This window comes from Hyperolius riggenbachi, chromosome 9 (genome assembly GCF_040937935.1).
Source record: "Hyperolius riggenbachi isolate aHypRig1 chromosome 9, aHypRig1.pri, whole genome shotgun sequence".
Classification (NCBI taxonomy): Eukaryota; Metazoa; Chordata; class Amphibia; order Anura; family Hyperoliidae; genus Hyperolius; species Hyperolius riggenbachi.
This window is the reverse complement of record NC_090654.1, coordinates 136,480,980-136,507,086: the sequence shown is the minus strand read 5'-3', so window position 1 is coordinate 136,507,086 and position 26,107 is coordinate 136,480,980. Positions and strand designations below refer to the sequence as shown.

General features: G+C 41.7%; 1 protein-coding gene across 1 annotated transcript in view; it reads right to left on the bottom strand.

Annotated features, from left to right (window-relative positions):
* The window catches only part of CRABP2 (cellular retinoic acid binding protein 2), a 77,192-nt gene that overhangs the window by 11,551 nt on the left and 39,534 nt on the right, over positions 1–26,107 (bottom strand). Inside the window, exons 2-3 of the mRNA XM_068253561.1 lie at positions 18,205–18,383; positions 1,185–1,301 (exon numbers count right to left, since the gene is read on the bottom strand). Coding sequence (XP_068109662.1) covers positions 1,185–1,301; positions 18,205–18,383 — 296 coding nt within the window. The remainder of the gene's footprint in view (positions 1–1,184; positions 1,302–18,204; positions 18,384–26,107) is intronic.

Below are 26,107 nucleotides of genomic sequence, written 5' to 3'. Positions count from 1 at the left end.
ACTTGAAACGTTTAACCGCCATTTATTGCTTTTGGTATAATACTTCTATCAATATAGCTCTGTACCTTCTTTTTACACCAATTAATAATGGATTGAATTTAACTGATGAAATGAAATCAGCCATGATTTCTGTGACATTATGCGTTATGTTCTTGCATTTGGACGTGTCAGGTGTAATGTCTTTTCCTTAGTCCACTACAGAGAATCTTGGTGGCTCTCCAAAAAAACGAGGTATCCTGTGTAACTACTTTCACCATGTTCCTAAAATAAGTCTGAATGCAGGCTCGAATATTTTGGCAGGATACTTTTCAAGCATGCTAAAGTTAATTATATGCAGTGGAGGAAGTAATACCAGAAGTTCCCATGAGATAAGACATCTCCGGGCTCTTCTTTCTATAAGAATGAACAGGCAGTCTGTGTCAATGCAAGTGTGTATGTTTCGTGGATCCTCTTGAGCTGAATGTGCCTTCTTGCTATCTGAAAGTGTACCTGTCACTGGGGAAGAAGATTTATACTTACCTGAGGCTTCTTCCAACCCCCTGTAATCCATCAATGTCTGTCCAGTCCCCTCCATTATGCCACTTTCAGTCCTGATAATGTCCGCGACTCAGCTCAGTCGGGACTAGTGCAGCGCTACCTAGAGTGTCCCTCCCCCTCTTTAGATTGTAAGCCTTTAGCAGGGTCACCCTCCCCTTCCCCAGTGTGTCCTCTTGATCTTGTGATCCCACCCCCTTCCCATGGACAAACTGAGACTTGAATTGCATGTATCTTATACCGTGTTTGTAAGTATAAACTTGTGCTACGTTGTACAACCATGTGCTACCTCTCTGTCTGATATTCCATGTTAACATTGCACACCCCTATTTATTGTCCAGCATTGCATAATATGTTTCTGCTTTCTAAATACAATTAATTATGATTATACTGCACTGGTGCAGCTTCCTGGATCACGCTCCTCTAGTTAAGTGCAGTAACAAGACTTAACTAACAGCGCATGCACAGAATGCTGCTAGCAATGGGAGTCAAGGAGGCAAGCAGCCGTGGACTACCAGGGCTGATGGCAGCAAGATGGAGATGACCAACGAGGCAGCTTATGGGCTACAGGGAGCATCTCAAGTTTACTTTTATTCTACACATTTGTATTTGGAGTGACATAATTAGAAAGTACATGCAGCTTTTCTTACCAGGATAAGTTCACCATCGTTGGTTAGTTCTCTGGACCAGGAAGTTTTGGGTCCCTCCCCTTTCAAAAGTCTCTGCTCACAAACCATTTTGTTCTCACTTTCCCATTTGGCCAGGCTCTGAATAGAAACAAAGAGGAAAACAAGAAAAGTAGTCACTTCATTAAATAACAAACAAGCCCTCCAGACAAGACACTTAAAACTATGACACTAATCTATCATGAGGAGGAGACAGCAGTCTCCTATTGGAAATGCATCCCTGAGGAATCTAACACTTAACCCTTTCTTGTGGGTTCTCCTAGCTCAGCAGCTTCCATGCTGTGGGAAGTTATTGGAAGGGGGAGGGATATGGATCACTAAGGATGACTACAAAGGATAGTTAATCATTTATCCTTTGGAGGATGGAGACTGCTGCTACTACATACAGTAGCTTTTCTATGCGCATGCTTTTAGGGCTGAGAGAAATCCAATGCTGAGAAATAAAGATATTAATGATTCGCACACTGCCAGCATCTTCCATGTTAGTGTATAAAAGAATGCTACATGTTACAAAGGACACAAAGCCAATGTTGATGTAAAACTTGCAAAAACATTCTGTTTCAAGAATAAAAATTTGTAGTAGAAATCAAATTACAGCGTCAATGCAAATTACAATTTAAAGCGGTAACAAACTGGTATGTGTTTGTATGTATGAGTGCTTTTCCAACAGCAGGTTTTCATGAAAACATGCATGGGCAACAGATTCCAACTAAGTAAGCTGAAATGTTACGCTAGACCAACTTAAAAACTTTTGGTTGTCAGTACACTGACAAACCTGATGCTCTAGAGTTTCTCAGTTACACCACCAGTTCACATTTAGCGGATATCGCCAGAGACCGTGAAAGTACCCCTGGTGCATTTTAAAAAATAAAAATTTTCTACTTTCCTCAGCAGTGGGAAGCCTCTGTATAGTCCAGAGCAGGGATCCACAACCCTGTCCTCAATGCCCACCAACAGTACATGTTTCTCACAGATAATTAGAGTCTCAGCAGAGGTGATTAGCTACCTATGTGGACTTGCACAAAATATGGGGAGGACGGTGACATAGTGGTTAGCACTCTTGCCTTTCAGTGCTGGGTCCCCTTGCCTTGCAGTGCTGGGTCCCTGGTTTGAGTCCCAGCCAGGGCACTATCTGCAAGGAGTTTGTATGTTCTCCCTGTGTCTGTGTGGGTTTCTCCTGGCACACAGATTTCCTCCCACATCCCAAAAACATACAGATAAGTTAATTGGCTTCGCCCTAAAATTGGCCCTAGACTTCGATACATACACTTTACAATACATACATAAATATATATCTATGGTAGGGATTAGATTGTGAGCGCCTCTGAGGGACAATTAAATGACAAGACACTATATTTTGTACATCGCTGTGGAAGATGTCAGTGCTATATAAATACTAAATAATAATAATAATAACATGCATTGTTTGTGGGCCTTGAGGACATGGTTGGAAAACACTGGTCCAGAGTCTACCCTTATCTTGTAATACCACACGGTTCCAGCGAAGAGTCTCTCTAAATTTATTGGACTAGAGCCGGTCAAATAAGCTTCTTCCAGCCGCGCTAGCAGTTGTGGCCGAGCGCATCGTGACTGGGTATGCGTGAGTAAGATCTGCGCTCACGCATGGAGGTTGAATGCCTTGCACAAGCAGCTTTTTTCTAGTGGGCATGTACCTCATAGTGGCATGTAACTCATACATGTGCTTTTCCATGGCAGAGAGCACGGCCGGAAGAAGGCAGAGAGCACTGCCGGAAGAAGGCAGAGAGCACAGCCGGAAGAAGTCAAAGTCAAATAAGTTTAGAGAGACCCTTCACAGTGGGGTGTAAGAAGCCACTGCACTATCCAGGGGCTTCCCTCTACCAAGGTAAGTATCTAATTTTTATTTTTTAAATGCTTTAGGAGTCCTTAAATCCACATTGATTAAAGATTTATAACCACACCTGTGCATATGTGAACGTAACTGTAGAATATGCACGGTTGGAGGGACTTGAGGACAGGTTTGAGATACGCTGCGCTTGAAAAAACTCTAGCCTTTGGGACCCTTCTTCTTTAGAAAAACACCTGGTCACCTACACCCTGTTGCTCCAAGTATCAGTGCCTTGATACTCCAGGAGGACCACAATTTGAAAGTACACTAATAATAAATATCTCTGGATACCAAAAGTCTGATGCCCTAGGAAGGATTCTGGATGCCAATTCCCTGATGCCCTAGGAAGGATTCTGGATGCCAGTACCCTGATGCCCTAGGAAGGAATCTGGATGCCAGTACCCTGATGCCCTAGGAAGGAATCTGGATGCCAGTACCCTGATGCCCTAGGAAGAATTCTGGAAGCCAACACCCATATGGTCTAGTAATATATCAGTAACTGTAATGTTAGCCCTTCAGAAATCCATGCTAAACCCTTTTTAAACTAAGCCTATACCTAATATGTACTTTGCCGCCGTACCTAGAAAACTAACAGCACAGCATGATGGAGCCCAGAGAAGCACCTGCAACAGCAATAGCCCACTTAAGGTCATGGGTCTACATTTTTTAAACAATTCATTTTCTAGCTGCAGTTGCCTTGTTTGGTACAAAGATAACATTTTGATACTCTAATTGTTACGCATTGAGGTGGTATATTTAAAATAATCAAAATAATTTAAAGCACACTTGAACTTAGAGGATATGGAGGCTGACATATTTATTTTCTTTTAAAATGACCCTTAACTGAAAAAAAAATACAGTATAAAGAGTTACACTTATCTTCGGGATTCGATCAGCTCCCCGCAGCTGTCCTGTGCCTGCGGCATGCCAAACCGGTCCTCCGTTCCCCTGCCACGGCTTAATTTACGTTTCTGTCTAATGATCAGTTGGCGATCCACTGTGCCTGCGCGACCCTTGCCACGCGCATCCTCGTACGCGTTCACGTGAGCGAACCTCTTACTACGCCTGCGCAGGATGCGTTTGCTGATGTGAATGCATGGCAAGGGCCGCACAGGTGCAGTGGACCGCTGACTGATCAGTTGGCAGAAATGAAAGTAAGCCACGGCTGGGGAATGGAGGATCAGTTCGGCACACCGTGGACACAGGACGGCTGCGGGGAGCTAGTCGAATCCCCAGGTAAGTGAAACTCTTGTATTTTTTTTTTCAGTTAAGGTTCACTTTAAAGGGAAACCTTATCTGAGAGGGATATGTAAGTTTTCATTTACACAATACCAGTTGCCTGGCAGCCCTGCTAATCTCTTTAGTTGCAGTAGAGGCTGAGTCACACGCTGAAACAAGCATGCAGCTAATCCAGTCTGACTTCAGTCACAGCACCTGATCTGCATGCTTGTTGAGGGGCTGTGGCTAAAAGTATTACAGACATAGGATCAGCGGGAGAGTCAGGCAACTGGTATTATTTCAAAAGGAAAAATCCATACCCTTCTCAGTTTAGGTTCCCTTTAAGAAATGCAGATTGCCTGGTTGTCCTGCTGATTATCTGTCTCTGATACTTTTAGCCATAGACAGTGGCAGCTCTAGCTTCAAATTTGATGGGGGTGGGAGCACTATGGCTGGCTGGTGGGGTCCATTTGGGTGATCAAAATCAGTGCTTGTATGGCAAGCTTTAGAGCTTTTTGCCTAACTGATAAAATTAAGGCTAACTACTTCAGCATTGATAGGAATCAACAGTAAACATTACAAACGGAACTCAGAGGCTTTTGCGGAGAGCAGATTGTCCAAACGATGGTGCTATTATAGAAGAAAAGTTACCTACAGATGTACTTAGCTTGTTGGCTGGCATGCTTTAAAGTGGATCCGAGATGAACTTTTATTCGTTGCATAATTGTGTTCCTTACATATAGTTTGTAGGGCATTCCTCAAACCAAATAATTTTTGTTGTTGTTGTAATTCCCTATAAACTCGCCCACAGCTTCTCCAAAACGCCAAGGCACTCAGACCCATGTAGCAAGGGCTTATGGGAGCTCAGTCTGGGCAGGAGGAGGAGGAGAAGGTTACTAGCCATAGATTTCAGAGGCAGAGGGGAGGGGGAGTGAATTTTTCACAGGGTGAGGGGTGGAGATGCAGATGCAGATTACCTGTGTAATGATGACAAACAGAACATGGCCGCTCTCATTGTATCACAGGAATACATCATCTTAAACTGTTGAAGCTGTATGCAGCCAGACTTGCTGTGTAAACTATCTAAACTTTAGATAAGATATATAGACAAGTTACTTGTTATAGTTAGTTTTTCATCTCGGATCCGCTTTAATTCTTACTTAATAGCAAGCTGCTTCTGTGTGGACAGATCACAGATGAATCATTTCAGCCCCTACAAGCAAGGGGAGGGGAAGAGGCAGGAGGGAGATAAACATTGTGTGTGTAATTCCTTATCTTAGTAACTAAGCATTGCTGCAGATCAGCATTGCATTTTACAGACAGGAAGTTTTGTATCAGGATAATACCATTTATTGGCTACTTTAAAAGAGAACAGTAAGCTTTCAGCAAGTAAGTATTCTTCAGACTCTATTCTTGTTGACTGACAATGTTAGAACATACAATTGAAGTGAGATAGAGAGATTTTTTTGCAAATTAAGGTCCGTACACACGCCGGACTTTAGGCAACGACGGGTCCGTCGTTGCCTCCCGCTGGGTGGGCGTGCCAGCGACAGTCCGGCGTGTGTACGCTCTGTCGTCAGACTGATACGGCTGTTTCTGAGCGATCCGCCGGGCGGATCGCTCAGAAACAGCCGTATCAGTCTGACGACAGAGCGTACACACGCCGGACTGTCGCTGGCACGCCCACCCAGCGGGAGACAACGACGGACCCGTCGTTGCCTAAAGTCCGGCGTGTGTACGGACCTTAAGTGTCATTCAGATAGGTTAATTACAAGGGATCTTGCAAGGATTGTGATGTATTTATGGAAACTAGATAAACCCTTGGCTTTATCTATTTATTAGACTCAGACTGACATGGAGAGTTTTAAAAGACCCTATTCTGTTCAGTGTATGCTGCAGGACCCTCGAGACAGTTAACTGTATGTTACTGAGTGGGATGAGGGGCACAGTGATTCCCAGGAGGGGCAGTGCCCCACCATGCCCCAGTGTAGCATTGCCACTTGCCATAGACCTCAAACAAGCATTCAGATTGTGTGTTTCTGACTGAAGTCTGACTGGATTAGCCACATGCTTGTTTCAGGTGCGGGATTCAGACACTACAAAGAGATTAGCAGGACTGGTAGGCAACTGGTATTGTTTAAAAAGAAATAAATATGGCAGCCACCATATCCCTCTGCCTTCAGGTGTACTTTAAATACATACTTCAGTCTTCTCATAATCTATTTAAAAAAATCAATGCAGATTTGTAGAGAACAAAACAAGATTTTTGGAGATTATTTAGTACTGATAAGAAGCCATTCATGGACTAATCTGTAGAGAAGGCAGTGAAGCAAGACTGCAGACCCTGGCTGAGGAGGCCAGAGAGTCAGATACCGGGTAATGAGATCAAAATCATGTTCGAGTAGAGAAGACAGAGTGTGTGACCCATTGCAGACTCGTCATGCTTCAGGGAACTCTTCACAGGCCTTTTGTGATGGGTGGCGCTCTGCCATACTCTGCTCAGGCCTTTTATTAAAAAGTGATGAATCATATTTTGTCAGAGCTTTTCTGGGTTTCATATTCATCATTCACACATAATTGATGACCTCAATAAGATGAGATTCTTAAAAGTGCCCAGTTTACCACACAGGGCCGGTTTAAGCAACAATGGAGCCCCAGGGCAAAATAAACCTGGGGGGGCCCCCCAACATATACCCCGGAACAAAAATCGGCATTAGGGGACCTTTTTTGCAGCTGGTATAGTCAGGGTGTGAAGTCCCAATCGGTCGGAGCTCCACATTCTGGCTATCCCAGCCCGCATGGGGGACAAGGGGTTCAAAAGTTTCAGGAGGGGGACCCCACATAATTTTTTTTTTTTTTAATTCCCACACTCTAAACATAAAAAAAAAAATGGGAAAATAGGAAAAAAATGCCAGGGATCTTCATACAGCCATATTGCGGCTGTATAGCGATCCCTGGCCAAAGCCCTGTGGCTGCGTATAGACCCCCTGGAAACCCCGTCAGGAAATTTATTGCGCTTTCGTTTGATGCATGTAAAATTACACTACCGTTAGGTTTGCTATTAAAAGTTACATTTACCGCATTTAAAAGTATACTTTTTTCCTTCGAAACTTTAAAATCGATTTTCTCAAAAACTATAAGGTCTTTTTGAAAAATAGTTTTTCCCTCTTATTCCTAATGATCTCCTTAACATATCCTGCAAATTTAGGGTTTCTAGCATTTAAGGTGGATTTGCTATTAACCATTAAAGTCGGCAGGTTTTTAAATGTGTATTTTTTTCCTTTGAAACTTTAAAATCGATTTTCTCAAAAACTATAAGGCCGATTTGAAAAAAAATGTTTTCCTCTTGTAGCCACTGGGGGCCCCTACAAGCTCTGGGGCCCTGGGGCAGCTGCCTCCTTTGCCTCTATGGTAGCGCCGGCCCTGTTACCACAGACTGGGGATCAACTAAGCTGTCATATTTCTTTTTATACTCTATCACGAGGGTACTTACAGCTGTGGCTGAACAAAAAGGAATAGTTTATGTACAATTTATAATACATGTATATTGACAAATTGACGCCCCTTTAGTATGGCAATGGCTAGAAAGAGGAGATTATTAAGACAGGTGAATGATGTTAGAGAGGTGGTTAGATTAGCATGGATAAGGAGGGCTAACAGTATGGATAAGTTGGAGTTGTGAGTGGGGAGCACACGGTGCTGGGTGATTAGGGTGGGATGGGAATACAGTGGGAATAATAGCACAGAAAAGGGGAGCCCAGGTCAGGTAAACAAAGGGGTTGATGAGGGTATGTTGAGGGTAGACAAGACAAATCAGCTGATCAGGGAAACCAATAAGTGTAGGGGAATAGAATAGGTGAGTAGTTTGGGGGAACCACATAGAGTATAGAACTTATAAGTAAAGTAGGGTGGGGTTAACACACAGCCAGAAGGAGTAAGACAGGTGAGTGAGATTGGTGGGGGGGGGGGGGGCAGGGCTTGCACACAGTAGCAGGAGTATAAGGAATGTGTACTGAGAAGCAGATGTTGGCTTGTGGATTGGTGAGGGTGGAACATACAGAGGTGGGGTGGGGTAGGTCAAGTGACTATGCATGGAAAGGGGAATGAAGTGCAAGGGTTGGGATAACTGAGAAAATTGGGAGAGCATACACTGGGGTAGATGGAACTAGTTGGTAGGGAAGGGAGCACAGATTTGTAATGTACACAGTGGAAGCAGTTGGATAGATGGGAAGTACACTGTAAAGTTACACAAGCTAAGTGAGTTGGGTGGTGATGAGCATGCAGTGTGGGTGTAAAAGTAAAGGTGGCGACACACGATACAATAAAATGATCTGATTTTACAGCAATTCGATAAAAACAATCGGATCTCCTGAAAAAATTGAATGCTTTTTTTTTTCATTCGACTGAAAAATCCGATCAGATTTCCCGTTTTTTTTCGATTTTTATTGATCCGGAATTCCAGATATTTTTCTTCAATTTTCTGAAGATTGCATGGTGTGTGTTAGATTACCAATTTAATAATATACACACACTAGCAATTTTTTCAGAGTTTCCAATCATTTTTATCATAATTGGGGAAAAATTTAACATATGTGTGTGGTACATTGGTCATATTTTTCAAATATTATAATCAGTCAGAAAAACTGATTGCAGTTCTTGAATTGAACAGATATTTAAAAATGTGTATGGTGTGGGGCCACCTTAAGTCCCACCCCTCCCCTGTCCACAGAACAACATGCGCTGCTGGGCAGGTAGCTTACACTGATTAGGAAGTCAACTGTCCCCTGAAGCAGTCACAGAGGCCTGTTTTATTTTTGTCTATAAATAACCTAAAGACAGGCGACAGTAAGCTGAAGAAAGCAGTGTCAAGACAGACAAGAAAGGAGTGAATGGAACACACAGTGGGGTTGATAGAACAAGTGACTGGCATGACTGCATAATATTTACAGAATATGTAAGAGCCTGTCAAAAGTCTGTTTTGTAAAAGATCACCAGCATTTCATAACATAAAAATAGTTCCTGATAATTTTCAACTATTCCCAGTACTTCCTATGCAGCTAACCCAAAAATGTCTGAGCTGTGCAGCTTCAGCACATTGTTCTGGGTTTCTGCCCAGCCCACTGACTGAGCTCTGCTGTCTGCCATTACCTGTCCAGAGATGACTCTATACAGAAGACAGCAGCCAAGGTTCATGTGACCCACATTTTAAATGATTAATTGTAATGCTTAGATTACTGATGTAGGGGAATTAAACTATCTGTACATATGTTTGGACCGCTGCATGGAGTTCTGCTTTAAATCCTTGCATTGTATATAGTTGACTTATTATTTATTCACTACTCACATAAACTAGAGTTTCAGTTTAATGAACTCCCTGCCATAACCACACAATCAAACATCTCTTATAAGTTAGATATGTTGGGATTTTTTATTGCGTCTGAGCAGGGCCGGTTTAAGCAACAATGGGGCCCCAGGGCAAAATAAACCTGGGGGGCCCCCCCAACATATACCCTGGAATAAAAATCGGCATTAGGGGACCTTTCTTGCAGCTGGTATAGTCAGGGTGTGAAGTCCCAATCGGTCGGAGCTCCACATTCTGGCTATCCCAGCCTGCATGGGGGACAAGGGGTTAAAAAGTTTCAGGAGGGGGGACCCCACATAATTAAAAAAAAAAAATCCCACACTCTAAACATAAAATTTTTGGGGGGAAAATAGGAAAAAATGCCAGGGATCTTCATACAGCCATATTGCGGCTGTATAGCTATCCCTGGCCAAAGCGCTGCGGCTGCGTATAGACCCCCTGGAAACCCCGTCAGGAAATTTATTGCGCTTTCGTTTGATGCATGTAAAATTACACTACCGTTAAGTTTGCTACTAAAAGTTACATTTACCGCATTTAAAAGTATACTTTTTTCCTTTGAAACTTTAAAATCAATTTTCTCAAAAACTATAAGGTCTTTTTTAAAAATTGTTTTTTCCTCTTATTCCTAATGATCTCCTTAACATATCCTGCAAATTTAGGGGTTCTAGCATTTAAGGTGGATTTGCTATTAACCATTAAAAGCGGCAGGTTTTTAAATGTGTATTTTTTTTCCTTTGAAACTTTAAAATCGATTTTCTCAAAAACTATAAGGCCAATTTAATTTTTTTTTTTCCTCTTGTAGCCACTGGGGGCCCCTACAAGCTCTGGGGCCCTGGGGCAGCTGCCTCCTTTGCCTCTATGGTAGCGCCGGCCCTGCGTCTGAGATTGGGCACAGCCTTATAGTGGGGCCGAATTTCATTATGGCCAAGTTACAACATAACCTCATTTTACCCAAATGTAGACTGCTTTGTTGGAAACCATCCGGCACAAGTGTAATTTCCTCCTCAAAAGCTGGCATTCAACAAACTATCCCATCAAACCCCAAGGAGAAGCCTAAAGCCATAGCCTATGCAGGGAGAGGGGAACACAGGAGGTGTAAAGATCTCAATTTCTGCCTTCTCATCTCTTGCAGCTGCTTGAAAACGTAATGAGTTTTAATGGTTTCTCCTGCAAGATCGCCGGAGAGGCCTTTGGCACAAGAATTGGTCTGGGGTTAACTGTGTAAACCGACACGTGTTAAATAAATAGCACTATGACTCATTAGCCTGCACAGGGAAGTCAAATGGATTGTTTCTGCTCATTCATCACTTGTCTTTTAATATGTTATAAAAGATCTCCAACGCGGTCATAAAACACGATCAGGCTTTGGTACATGTTTTAATGGTTCTGGGATGGCAGGGAAATATTTTTCCCACTTTCCACTGAAACATGAAGTGTTATTTTTCACACACCTGTGCTCAAGCATCCAAAATGAATATTCTATAGGTATACCTCTGACACTCCCTGGCAAAAATCAGGATTAGATCACGTATGACTCAGTCGTAAAGTGAGTCTTCTTTGCCAGGGTGGAAATTACTATATACAAAACATGCTAAGCATTATTAATTATCTTGACATGCCTTAGAATTTAAGAGGATCTATCCCCATTCTTAAATTTTTGTCCATGAGTTATAGCAATTTGCTTTATTCCTATGCATCTTGTCTTTTCAAAAGACACCTGACCCAAAACAAACCTACTTAAGCTAAGCACAGAGGTATGTCCACATTAGGTCCACATACCTCTGTGCACTGTTCTCCTCGTTCCCTTCGGTCCCTGTAATCACTCCTTGAAAACTTTGACTTTTGGTTAAAGTCAAATTTTCAGACAGGAAGCGTTAGGCTTGCCATGCTGTCCTTGTCTCTGCCCCATTCCCTCTCTTAAGAGGAGGAAATTGGAGGGTGATAGGGGGGCACTTTGCTGCAAGCCTGCCTGTCCCTGACTGAAAATTTGACTTCAGCAAAAAGTCAAAATTCAAGGAGTGATTGTGGAGCCCGGAGTATGAGGAGAGAAACGGACAATGCACAGAGGTAATTCAATGCTCCTGGAAATTGTCAGTTTGAGGGGGCGACCCAGCAGCGGTGGTGGTTGGAAGTGGGATGCAGTGCATAGATGCTCCATAGATTTCTGCTGAAAATAAAATTGAGTTTGCCGTCTCATTTCAAAACAAACTTTTGTGTGAACAGGTTCACAATTTTTTCCCATTTCTTCTCACTACATAAGGTAACCACAATTAAAATACTTTATTGTGCGACCCAAATCATCATTATGTGACCATAGCAAAGCTGAGAAAAACTACTACCTAGGAGTGTTCTCAGAGCACTTTAATGATGCAAATTCTCCTTTACTCCTCCATATTGATTGCTTGCATATTCATTTATCTATTCAAACAAATTACATTTCTAAGAATCTTAAGTTATTATGATTTTTCTTCTAGCCTCAGGACCAGTGCCCCATAATGCTAATAGTGATCCGTCACATCAAATCAATAACAACCAACCACTGTTATACTTTTGTTGTCACTGCAGAAAGGTGTTTCCCCCTTTTTGTGCTGAATGGGTCAGAAACAGCAAAATGGGTTTTCTATAAGAAAATGCATATCACTCCAATTCTGCAAAAAGTGGTTCAGACGTGGAAGGAACAAGGTGGCCTACGGTGCCTGTTGAACTTCTTAAGCTATCCACTTGCTTTTGGGTAATGCACTTTTTCCACATACAGATAAGACATGGGGCCTGATTCACAAAGCGGTGCTAACAGTTAGCACGCTAGTGAAAAGCCCTTTATCACGCCTAAACTCAGTTTAGGCATGATAAGTTTAGGTGTGATAAGTTTAGGTGTGATAAGTTTTTAGGCGTGATAAGTTTAAGCACCAACTGGGTTAGCACCACAGTGCAAAGCTGATCAAAAGTTTTGCGCTAGCAAAGTCTGGTGCACTTTGCATAGAGTTTAATGGCGCTGCTTTGCGTGCGGGACTTTGCGCGCGATCTAAACTTATCTAAACTTATCATGCCTAAACTTATCATGCCTAAACTTATCATGCCTAAACTGAGTTTAGGCACGATAAAATGGTTATCACGTCTAAAGTCTTTAACTGGGTTATCACCGCTTTGTGAATCGAGCCCATGGATTTTCTGTGCAGGATATGTCTTGTTTAGGAAGGCTTTAAACATAGATGGACATAGATGGAACAAATAACGGTCTAGTGTCTGACACTAATTCCTTTGATTTGCTTTACCTGCTGAATATTGTGGACAGAAATATAAGTAAGAGGGGAGATGTTACATGAGAAACAAATGTATTTTCTGCCAACTTACTGTAATAGTCTATTAAAGTTACTGGAAACTGGCAGGTTATAGGTGCATTTATAAAAGGACAAACAATATTGATAGCAATTTTTTCCACCCAAAATTAGGAAAAGGTACTGATTGGCGCAGGTTTCTCATGACATATTAAAAGACGCAATGGCAGTTAGCCCTTTTTGCATCCCTGTTTGGCCACTGGAACACTTTATGCAATCTTTGCTTTGTTTGTACAATTCCTTTGTGGTTCTCCTATGTAAGTTGTATCAGTCTTTCTCCCAGGGTCTCTGATACCGGTAAATGGAAAGCTCCAAAGACAGCTTCGGAATCAGCCATCTGCCAAGGACAGTCACAGTTCATGACTAAACCTGGTACAAAATCACAGATCAACAATGATATTTTTTCAGGGTTTGGCCATTTCTCTAGAACTGGTCCTGTGATGCAAGATTTAAATTTAGTTGCTGTAATTGCCTGTAGTGAGAATAGGCAATCTCTACTTAAATAGGGAATAGGTGTGTTACAGAAGCAAATCGCGGAAAAGCTTATGTAGTCCTTTTCAGTTTTTCAGAATAAAACCATTCATAGCCTTAGCTGTGGAAATCCACAAGGCACCTTGACTCGTGAGCCACCTCTAGTAAAGGAGTCCCAGACCACAGATGGACAGACAGTATGCCCTGCTATTATGTGCCTTTGGCACATGTTCAGTTGGTTTAGTGGCCCTACTCCACTACTCAAAGACCTTTTATGTAGCAGAAATCTATCCTTAAAGAGGAACTGTCGTGAAAATCTTAAAATGTAATTCTTCCAGAGTAAAATGAGCCATAAATTACTTTTCTCCTATGTTGCTGTCACTTACAGTAGGTAGTAGAAATCTGACATTACCTCATGTACTTCCGATCGATTCTGCGCTTGATTTCTCATAGAAGTGAATGGAAAAAGATAAGAAAAACAAGCGAAAATAGGAGAATCGAGCGCAGAATCGAGCGGAAAAAACGATCGGGTGGGAAAATCGAGAGGTAAGACGTAACATGTGTACCCAGCATAAAAACTAGGGCATTGCAAACTGGAGATTTAAAGCAAGAGAATTATTACTAAGTGGAAAATATAACTCAAAGAGTAAGACAGAAAGTTCTGTTTCATAATTTACATGTCTAATATGATCAGACAGGTTGTGCAGGACTGTTGGCATGTTGTTCAATAAATTAAATTATAACGGCAGCACAATGGCATAGAGGATGGCACTCTCACCACTCTGCACTGGAGTCCCAGTTTAATTCCTCAGACAGGACACTGACTGCATGTGTTTCCTCCAACACCCTAAAACCACACTGATATGTTAACTGGTTTCCCGCCTCTTAAACTGGCATTAGCCTATGGTGGAAAAATTCAGCCATAAGTATGCTAGGGATTAGATTGTGAGCTCCTCTGAGGGATGGTTAGGGACGGTCCGCAGTCGGAACGCAAATTGTGATCACGATTTTGTGTTGCGATTTTGCATTGTGATTCCCGTTCAACAGAACGAGAATCACACATCGCAAACTCCCCCAAATGCATGTGCCCATGTGTGAACCAGCCCTCAGTAACATGATTATATATACTGAGCTCTGCAGAGCATGTCTCCACTAAATAAATATATAATGATAATAATAATTTGAGTGTAGAGCTTCCTTGCTGGTGAGCTGTAGGAAAGGAGTTACTATTAAAAATCTAATAGTCAGAAATAAGAATAGGAGTTAAGGTACCCATTAACTATCGAATTTCCCAAATATTCAACCGTGCGATCGTTGCGATCAATCAAATACAAACGTTAACCCCCTCCCCATTGATAAGCAGTCCAGTCAGACTAAAAGAATTGTTCTGAAATTTGGATTGATGGAATGATTGATAGAATGATCATTCGTCATTGACCGGTACCCAATTTAATCAATCCTACGGTCAATTATTCAGGAGATTGTACTGTTAATGGGCACTTAAATAAAACTGAAGGAAAAATTTGGCTTACAAATATGAGGAAGCAAGATAATTTTGCATGTGGTCACTAAAGCATGTGCAAAGAGTGGTAAAAAAAAATAAACTTGGTAATTCAAAATTAAACATAATAGCACTGCTAATTCCCGGTCCTGCAGTGGTTCAAGAAAGCAACAATTACTGAGATGAAAAAAACCATGTGGATTTCTAGAGCTATTGCCACAAATAGACCATTGAGTCTGAATGACCAAAATGAACAGCATGTACTTTTATAATGTGTTTTTGTCATTTGTTCCTTTAAAACACCTATTCCCTATATAAGTGGAAATTGTCTATTTCCACAGGAAGGAAAGTGAAAGGTGGACACAAATGGTAACATTTTGTTGACATGATCTGCATAGCTTTGTGTAAGAACAGCACCTTGGCTGTAGTCATAAGCATCTGTAGTAACATAAGTTGCTAGTGCAGGATAAAATAACGCTAGTGCTGGACTGTTTGTGTTAACTCGTTAATGGTTTCAAAGCCGTGCTGAGCAATCTCTATCCGAGTCCTGGCTGTGGCTCATGAATTTTGAATACCATAAAGTAAAACCTAAAAAAGCAGGTAATACCTGGAAGTCAGATGGAACATGTATAACGAATATTAAAGAGAATCTGTATTGTTAAAATCGCACAAAAGTAAACATACCAGTGCATTAGGGGACATCTCCTATTACCCTCTGTCACAATTTCGCCGCTCCTCGCCGCATTAAAAGTGGTTAAAAACAGTTTTTAAAAGTTTGTTTGTAAACAAACAAAATGGCCACCAAAACAGGAAGTAGGTTGATGTACAGTATGTCCACACATAGAAAATACATCCATACACAAGCAGGCTGTATACAGCCTTCCTTTTGAATCTCAAGAGATTATTTGTGTGTTTCTTTCCCCCTGCATCTCTCATGCACTGAAGTTTCAGGCTGCTCTTTTCTTCCTGCAAACAGCTTTGCCCTTGTCTGTAATTTCTAAGTATGTGAAAGCCCAGCCAGCTCAGAGGACGATTTATCCAGCTTGTAAAAGATAAGAGAGAAGATAGAAGCTTCTCTAATCCTAAATAACACACAGGCAGTGTGCATACAGGGGCCTGGAAGGGGGAGTTCATAGCAGAACCACAACACTGAAGAACTTGGCAGCCTTCCAGACACAGGCTGACAAGTCTGACAAGAGAGAGATAAGTTGATTTATTACAGAGACAGTGATAGTAGAAAATGCTGCAGTAAGCCAGAACACATTAGAATAGCTTTTTGAACTTGTAGGATGATAAAAAAACAGGATGCAATTTTTGTTACAGAGTCTCTTTAAGGTTTCAGAAGTAGTCTAATTTGTGGTATAATATGACCAATAAATGGCAAGCTTGTTTCAAGGGGCATTTAGAAACATTTAGTTTGAGTTCTTTTGACAAAATCTTATTCAGAACCTATTTAATGTACTTGTCATGAAGATCCAGAGTGCCCATAGGCAACTCTGTCATCCAAATAGCACCCAACTGTGCATACATAAAACGACACAGCCCTAAACAAGTAATAAATGCAGTGAGATCTCTGCTTTTCTCATGCAGCAAAAGTTGATGTTAGGTAGTTTGAAGATCCAGAGTAGAAAAGTATTTTGCTCCGAGTTCTGAAAATACTTGTTCAATGTGCGGCTAGGAGTCAATCAATGAGAACAGCCTAATTGTTTTCTCTAAGTTCAACATGCAGACTTTAGCTGAATACTCACCAGCCCAACAGGTTCAGCGATGACCCCTTGATGACAAACATTTAGTGATTCCGCTCCCTGCTCTTGATGTCACGCAACATTACACGACAGCACATGACGGGCACGAACAAGACAAGCGATGGTGATACTTTGTGTGGAGTCGTCGGGGATCTTAAAGATCTGATCCGTCGTGATGGTCATTATCGGTTCACGTTGCTAAATGTCATTCGTGTGATCATGTGCCTGTACCCATGCTTTACACTGTTTGTCGGAAAAATAGTCTGAAAATCGCATGGTGGGTACGGGCCTTAACACCTTCTTCTTTTTTTTTTTTTTTAACTATCTCTACACTAGAGAGAACAAAAGTTTGCTTTCTTAAAACAGAAAGAATTTGCGATAATTCAGGTTGGAGTGAGCTCGAGATGTCTCCCAGGCATTACTGCTGAATATATGCAAATTAACCATTGTACCCTTAGATGCTAAACACACCTCCAGAACTGCTGGAATGCAATGATGTGTTAGTTTGTTAATTTGTACAGTGCCATAATAATCCAACATGCATACAGACTGTTTCGGATTGGTTGTTCCTCATCAGTGCATGGCATGGATTAATTTGGCTCTATGAAGTAGGGCTTGAAACACCCAGAGGTACAGACTAACCAGCAAGCTCATGGTGACCCAGAACTCATTGGAGTGTGTAAGGGGCTACAATGGTCCTAAAATGGACTTTTAGGACCATTGTAGCCCCTTACACACACTAGAGAGAAGAGGGAACAGTTTTCAATAGTGTTTTGTTCCACTGGTTTCTCAGAGACAATTCACCTTTTCTTCTAAGTTTTCTCCTAGGAGATACTTTTCCATCTTCTGTGTAAAATAACTTTTCAGCACTCTGCAATTGAAAAAGTGCCAAAAAGTAGGTGAAAATGTACTGTCACAATTATTCTGAGTATTTTCTTGCTTGCTGGGGGTTTAAAAGACATTTCATGATAAGATTTGAAAATATCATCTGGGAGAAAACATGAGAAAAAGTGAATTGAATAAGGGCCAACTTCTCTTATAGAGAATAGTAGATGTCTCAGTTTTTGGCACGATAGCTTTACATTGTACTTTATTTTGTGCACAAAGTTCTGTACTTAATGCTTAAAATTTATTTCTGTAAGTTCTTTGCGGCAATAAAAGTTATGTCATAAGTATCATCTGCTTTACATAGAGTATAGAAAATGCGGGGTATGATACCTGTTCTGAGGTAGAGGTAGAGGAAAAATGCATTAGCTTGTTCATGCCTGCAGCCGTTGAGTTTTCAGGTCACCTGCCTTACATAAGCATACATACCGGTAAGTGACTGAATTGCAAGCAACTGGTCATTAATATTAGCTAACAATTAGCAACTAGTTGCTATTGCTGGGAGCGCCATCTAAATGTATTGACCTCTAGTTGCAGCTGCTAGTAGCAGCCCTGTGTCATTTTGTTCCTTGGAAAGCATCTTTGCATCCAGATCTTTACCTTGCATGGACGGCCATCCACAGTCTGTTCTTCAAACTCCTCTCCGACTTTGAAGTTAATCTCAGTGGTCCGGACAGTAGTGGAAGTTTTGATGTAAAATGTTTCATCGTCCTGTTTGATCTCCACTGCTGGTTTAGATGCAGCAGCCACAGCAATTTTCCTAAGCATGATGTTGACTCCTAAGAACAAGACATTAAAATGGGATCAGTCATGCCAACATAAATTCAATTTGAAATAGGAGACAAGACAACGATCTGTGTTATCTGCATGAACTTATCAGATTCCTGTATTGCTTTGCAAGTAGAAAATCATAACAAATATCTGATATCTTAATAATTGTGGCTATGGGCAATGCTACTATTTTTTGCCCATTTCCAGACATTTTGTACAATGCAGCACTTTAGATTCCCTGTACAAATGATTGTGGAATAACATATGAATGAATACACTACAATTTGCCCTACCTCTCAAGCCCGCTGTCTGAGTGTCACCCTGGACTCCACACTCTCCTTCACTCCCCACATCCAAAACCTCACAAAGTCCTGCAATTTCCACCTTCATAACATCTGCAAGATCCGCCCTTTCCTGACCTCTGCCACCACCAAACTCCTCATCCATGCCCTCATAATTTCCCATCTTGACTACTGCAGTGCCCTTCTGTCTGGTCTCCCTATGACCCGAACTGCCCTGCTGCAGTCCATCATGAATGCGGCATCCACAATTATTCACTCCTCCCATCGCTCCACCACGGCAGCTCCCCTGCCGTGAATCCCTCCACTGGCTTCCTATCCAGTCCAGAATCAGATTCAAGATACTGTGTCTGACCTACAAATTTGTCCACAAAACCTGTCCAACCTACATTTCCGATCTTAGTCAGAGGTGCACACCTAGCCGCTCACTCCGCTCCTCCAATGAACTTCGCCTGACCACCCCCACATCACCCAGTCCCATGCACGCCTCCAGGACTTCTCAAGAGCTGCTTCAACACTATGGAACTTCCTACCTCCACCCATTAGGGCAGCCCCCTTCTTCAACATCTTCCAGAAGGCCCTCAAAACTCACCTTTTCACTCTGGCCTACCACCCCTCACAAGTGCTTTAAACCCACAGCTGAACACTGGTCCCCTACTTTTCGTGTCCCTACCTCTCCCTCTAGATTGTAAGCCTTCAGGCAGAGTCCTCCTCCTTTTGTGTCCTACCTGATCATGCATCTCCATTACTGTGCACCCATGCTATGCATTTTAGTGACCTCAACTTGCCTAATCTTCATGCTCCTATCCAGGCAGTGACTAACTAAGCATTACCTTGTACTCATACTGTGCTTCGTGATCTGATTTATCTTGCATTCCTGTATTGTCGTATTGCTGTATGTCACCCTAAATATTGTCTGTAACGTAAACTAATGTCCGGCGCTGCGTAATATGTTGGTGCTTTATACAATAAATAAATGAGAATTAAAACATTAAAGGTATTGAAAAAGAATACAGTTTGGCTGTATCCCATTGGCTGTCTGCTTGTGCATCTCAGTAGTCTGTACATGTTCACCACACAATGTTGTAGTGCTGCCTGGGCACAGACAGAAACAGAAAAGAGATTGAAGATCAGAACTGACTACAGATCACAGATATAAGTTTGCATGGGTACAGCGTTCACAGTATACAGGCTGCTGGTAAAGGAAATATATAGACAACATACAGTCAGGGGGGTGTTCAGATCTCTTTTTGGGATAGGTGTGATGTGATAATGTATTATAACTGCATTATTGGTCTGGGTAAAATCTGGGCTTGTATTGGCATAGCTATAGGTATACTTGTCCTCCAAATAGTATTGTTAAGCTGATGCTACAGATAATGGTTTAGGTCAGACAGAAGGGTGACAAAATGTCAACTTGACCAGTGGCTTGGTAGAGGAGACAGACTGCAGATGCTGTTCCCCAGACAGTAAATTCCATTCTCATTTGTCATTAGGATTTCAGTCATCATGGTCAGGGAATCCTACACCACACAACATGACAGACACATTCCTAAGGCCTCCTCACAGCTGCCTGCAATTACAGTGTTCCGTTCACCTCAGCCTGCCCATAGTGTCTCCAATGGGCTTGTGTAAAGGGGAGCTATACTGCTTTTAGCCATTTTTTTAAATTATATAACCAGATTAATTAATAATACAGCCTGATTTTTATTTAATCCAGTTAAACTCATGACAAGAGCACAACCCTTTTTGTCACTGTGAAAAGAAGACAAGACACTGAACTTTTATATCACGCTTTTCTCCTGATGGGCTGGTTACAGCCACTTAGGGCGCACTCTACAGGTAACCAGAATCATTAGGGAGCCTTGCCCAAAGACTTCTTACTGTATTGAGTACTGTTTTGGGCCAGGATTCAAACATTGGTCAAGGGCTCAAATCAAATCCTACATCAAAGGCAACCGCCTTACCGGTTTGCAATTCAGCTGAATAGCAGTATATCCCACTCTAGAGGAATATCTCTTGATATTTACTTTAATGGACAAAATTCTGAAAACTGAATGTAATAAAACTTCTCATTAACCAGCATTCTCTCCAATATGGTTTCACATCAGGCTACAAAGCAGGCAACCACTGTGAAGGCAGGTGGGGAGATTGTCCTGACCCCACTCAGGATTTAGAAGTCGCTCTCTGTAGACAGGAAGAAAGGTTAGCAACCCTCCACCAAGGGTGGACTCAAAATTGTATACAATGAACACAGGCGCCAAAAGTATAAGATTAGATTAAATGAGCTTAAAAACTCTGTGGAGGCACTTAACTTGAATCCTTGTGCAGATTGTTTGATACTCCTCCCTATATTGCCCGATGAAGCGGGGTTGAACCTGCGAAACGCGTTGCATTTCTTTTTGGAGTTCCTAATAAATGTGTTTGACTGTCTGAATCGCAGTCGTTGTCGTGTCTGCTTGAGGGAGGTAAGACCACCACTTCCTCCTTCAATTTTGCCATTTAAGTTGGTTTTTAAGCTCATTTAAACTAATCTTATACTTTTGGCGCCTCTGTTCATTGTATACAATCAATCCCCTATTGTATTTTAAGCAGAGAGAAAATAAAAAAAGGGGATAGATGGCAGTGACTGCAAGCCAGATAACTAGACATTAAGGTGTTGGGAGCCATGGGGCACCTCTTAGTCTAATAGCAATCAGTGTGTGACGGCTAGGGTGGGAGGGATGGAGGGGCGCACTTTGAGCCTTGGGTGCTGGAGGACTTTGTTCCGGCTCAGGGGTCACCAATCGGTCAAGTACACTCCCAATTCATGTTATATCTGCGTTTAAGGGGGGATTAGATGCTTTCCTTGCATTGAAAGATATGGCTATAATTACTAGGTCATTACCGGTGGTGTTGAGCCAGGGATTTTATCTGATTGCCATCTGGAGTAGTAAAGGATTTTTTCCCTTTTGGGGCTAATTGAACCATGCCTTCTAAGGGATTTTCTCCTTCCTCTGGATCAACAGGGATATGTGAGGGTGCAGGCTAGTGTTGTACTTTATTCTCTGGTTGAACTCAATGGATGTACTGTATGTCTTTTTTCAACCCAAATAACTATGTAACCTATTAAGGAATATAGGCAGGGGTCTGAGACCTCATTCATGGATTTGAAATAGCTACATACAGTATGTGCCACAATTTTGGAGCAAACAGCACCAGATGCAACTAATTGAAGAACGTTGGAAGACGGAAGAGCAATGCGATACAAGACAGGTAATGTATAAACGCACACTTACAGCATATTTGTACATTACATAATACATACAGAGAGGCAAACGTGGTGGGCTCGGGCAGTTCCTGAGAGATTTCATGTTGAAATTGATCGGGAATTGGCCTGAATGGCACCTGGCTTTAAAAATATTTTTTGAAGTTCCTGCTGAACATAAGGTATTGTGCAAGCGGGATCTGTTATGAAAAACACTGACATTTGGGGACAATCTGTAGTTAAGCCAGGTTGGGTTTGCATGATCACTTTAAGAGGAACTCCAGTGAAAATAATGTAATAAAAAAGTGCTTCATTTTTACAATAATTATGTATAACTGAATTAGTCAGTGTTTGCCCATTGTAATTTTTTTAAATCCCTAATTTACATTCTGACATTTATTACATGGTGACATTTTTACTGTTGGCAGGTGATGTAGCTGCTGCATGCTTTTTTGGCAGTTGGAAACAGCTGTAAACAGCAATTTCCCACAATGCAACAAGGTTCATAGACAGGAAACTGCCAGGAGTACCACGGTCCTCAGAGTTTCTTGTGGGAGGGGTTTCATGACAACATCAGTCATACAGCGCCCCCTGATGGTCTGTTTGTGAAAGGGAATAGATTTCTAATGTAAAAGGGGGTATCAGCTACTGATTGGGATAAAGTTCAATTCTTGGTCGGAGTTTCTCTTTAAATATAATGATCTCTTAACAAGTCGGGCTCATTGTCTCATGCCTCAAAATGGCAACTTTACATTGTATATACAACAGTCTGCCTTACGCTAAGGTGTTTCTCCATGACATGACCAGGAAGAGGCAATATTCTTCCCAAAACAACTTTACACATTGCCATCACTGGAATTTTCAGTGAACCAAAACCTTTCACTTTCAGTTGGCGTGCAAGAGTAGGAGGTGATGGTGACACACAGTAAGGTGAAGTGATGATTGCTCTGAAGTGCACCTGCATTCCTGCTGTCAGGCTTTAGAAAAACTTTTCTTAAACTCTCAACACAAAATCTCTAATATTTCTGAAAAAAATAGCTGACATAGTTGTGTCACTGTGCTATTTCCTTGAGGGAGCTTGCATGAATAATGAACACAGGCTGAGGCAAAAGTGGTGGTAAAGGAAAGATTGATCCCCATGAAAATGTCTTGGAGAAAGTTTGACAAATGGTTTTATTGCTCTTCCATCACAAAACCAGCTCAATGAAAAATGCCAAAATCACAAAGATAAACAGATGACAGGGAATACAGGATAGGAACACTGATAAGAATGTCTGTTGCATGCCAAGCAAAAGCCTGCTGGCTAGGCCACACAAGTTTGGTAATTGATAACTACCCCACTTGACTTAGACAACTCTTTGATGAGGAAAGCATGGTATGCTGGCCTTCTGTTAGTTTGGAAATATTTAAAGTGGATCCGAGATGAGCTTTTGCTCATTGCATAATTGGGTTCCTTTCCTATTGTTTATAGGGCATTCCTCAAGCCAAACACTTTTTTGTTTTTGTTTTAATACTCTAATTCCCTATAAACTAAACAAGCCTCGCCCACATCTTTTCAGAAAGCCTTGGCATTTTCAGACAGTAGCAAGGGCTCATGGGAGCTCAGTCTGAGCAGGAGCAGGGGGAGGTATTACTAGCCAGAGATTTCAGAGGCAGAGGGGAGGAGGCAGGAGGAGGGGGGATTAGGTTTTTTTTCACAGGCTGAGTGCTGAAGATGCAGATAAGCTTGCCTGTGTGTAATGTTTACAAACAACATGGCTGCTGTCATTGTATCACAAGAAGAAATAATCATATTCTGTTGAAGCTGTTTGCAGCTAGATTTGCTGTGTAAACTAGATCAACTTTAGATAAGATATGTAGACAAGTTACTTGTTATAGTTAGTGTTTCAGCTCGGATCCGCTTTAAGGGACTCCGAGCACCTCTCATGGGCATGCCTTTAAGACTCCTACCAGTACTGCAAAGTACTTTAAGATGCATACCTTTCTGTAGCTTGTGCTCTCCTTTTTCATTTGATGCCTGAATCGCCATTCTACACCAAATAGTTTTCGCTCGATTTAAATTTAAAAATCGCGGCTGCCATCTTGGCTATGTTATAACTTTCGGGTCACCCATGTCTTCTCAGTTAGAGAAGTGCATCACTGAATGAAGCATGAAGAGGAAGTGGCACGCATGGCCATTACAAGAGGCTCCTCCAGAGAGGTCATAGCAAGCCTTTTTTGGAAGTCGTCTGTCTTAAAGGCATGCCTATGAGAGGTGCTCGGAGGTGGCCATACACCTATAGATTTGCAGCAGATTCGACCATCAAATAGATTTTTTTTCCAGATGCCTGTCAAGTCGATTCTGACAGGAATCTATCTGATGTGTGCCACACACTAGGAACAGATTTACAATAGATTTCAGAATGAAATCTATTGGAAATCTATCTAAATGCATTATTGGACTATTAGATCCAATGCAACTCTATGGGACGTCGATCTACTGCCAGCAGCAGATAGACCTAGTTTTTCCATCCTGTCAGATAGATCAAATCGATCGATTGATAGATTTGATAGAATACATTTTAGATCAATCAATTCCATAGAACCAACCGATCGCTGAAATCGATGGCTGAAATCGACCAGTGTATGGGCCCCTTAACAGACTCTTGGGTCCTAGAAAAATTCCCAAAAGAGGATACAATGTAAATATTCAAAAAGAACCCTTCCAGCCCTAAAACTTCAGACCACCAAACAGCAAAAGGCATTAGCTCTTTCAGCTGCGTACGTACAAAAAGGGCGCCTGGACAAAAAGGGCGCGGGGTGTAAACTCTAAATAATAATTAATCATTAATAGGGTTTATAAATATAGTGTGCTATATTTCGTTTACAAATAATGTTTAACAAAATTATAAATCATTAAATAATGTCTATGAAATCGGAAATTGTGAAAACGTTAATCTTCCCTGTTTCAAAAGTTAAACTTATAATTACGTTTATAAAAAAACCAATAATATATGTTTAATTGTTATAATTGTATATTATTGTGAATAACCGTCATTTATGGTTTGTTCTTATAATAAAATCTGAAAATATTGTTTATAAAGATGATATAAATATAACTACGTTCGTAATAAGTGTTGTAATACATTAGTAATTATTACTAAAATTTTACTAAAACTATACCTAAGCCTACTCTTACACAGAACCCTACCTGTACCTATCCCTAACCCCTAGACTCCCCTGTTGGTGCCTAAACCTAAGACCCCCCTGTTGGTGCCTAAACCTAAGACCCCCCCTGTTGGTGCCTAAGTAACCCTCCCTGTACCTACCCCTAACCCCTAGACCCCCCTGTTGGTGCCTAAACCTAAGACCCCCCCTGTTGGTGCCTAAACCTAAGACCCCCCTGTTGGTGCCTAAACCTAAGACCCCCCTGTTGGTGCCTAAACCTAAGACCCCCCTGTTGGTGCCTAAACCTAAGACCCCCCTGTTGGTGCCTAAGTAACCCTCCCTGTACCTACCCCTAACCCCTAGACCCCCCTCTTGGTGCCTAAACCTAAGACCCCCCTGTTGGTGCCTAAACCTAAGACCCCCCTGTTGGTGCCTAAACCTAAGACCCCCCTGTTGGTGCCTAAACCTAAGACCCCCCTGTTAGTGCCTAAACCTAAGACCCCCCTGTTAGTGCCTAAACCTAAGACCCCCCTGTTAATGCCTAAACCTAAGACCCCCCTGTTAATGCCTAAACCTAAGACCCCCCTGTTGGTGCCTAAACCTAAGACCCCCCTGTTGGTGCCTAAACCTAAGACCCCCCTTTATTATGTGGATAATTATGTTTTACTAATTGTGGATTAAAAAAATATTTTGCAATTTACGTTACGTACTGATCGCTTTATTTTGTGAATAATAATGTTTTACAAACAGTAAGGGATAAAACTTTAAATAATGTTTTAATTATTTAAATAAGATAAATATGTTTAGTATTTTCATAAACGTTATTCGGCACGGGTGCATTTTATAAACGTAAATCACCACAAGTTCAGTTATAAATCATTAAACAGCTCCGGGCGCCGTTTGTAAACTTTATTTAGCTCCTGGCGCCGTTTATAAACTTTATTTAGCTCCGGCGCCCTTTTTTCCTACCCGGCGCCCATTAAACGCTATTTATTATGGGAGTGAATGGCGGCGCCCTTTTTGTCCACTAGCGGCATGC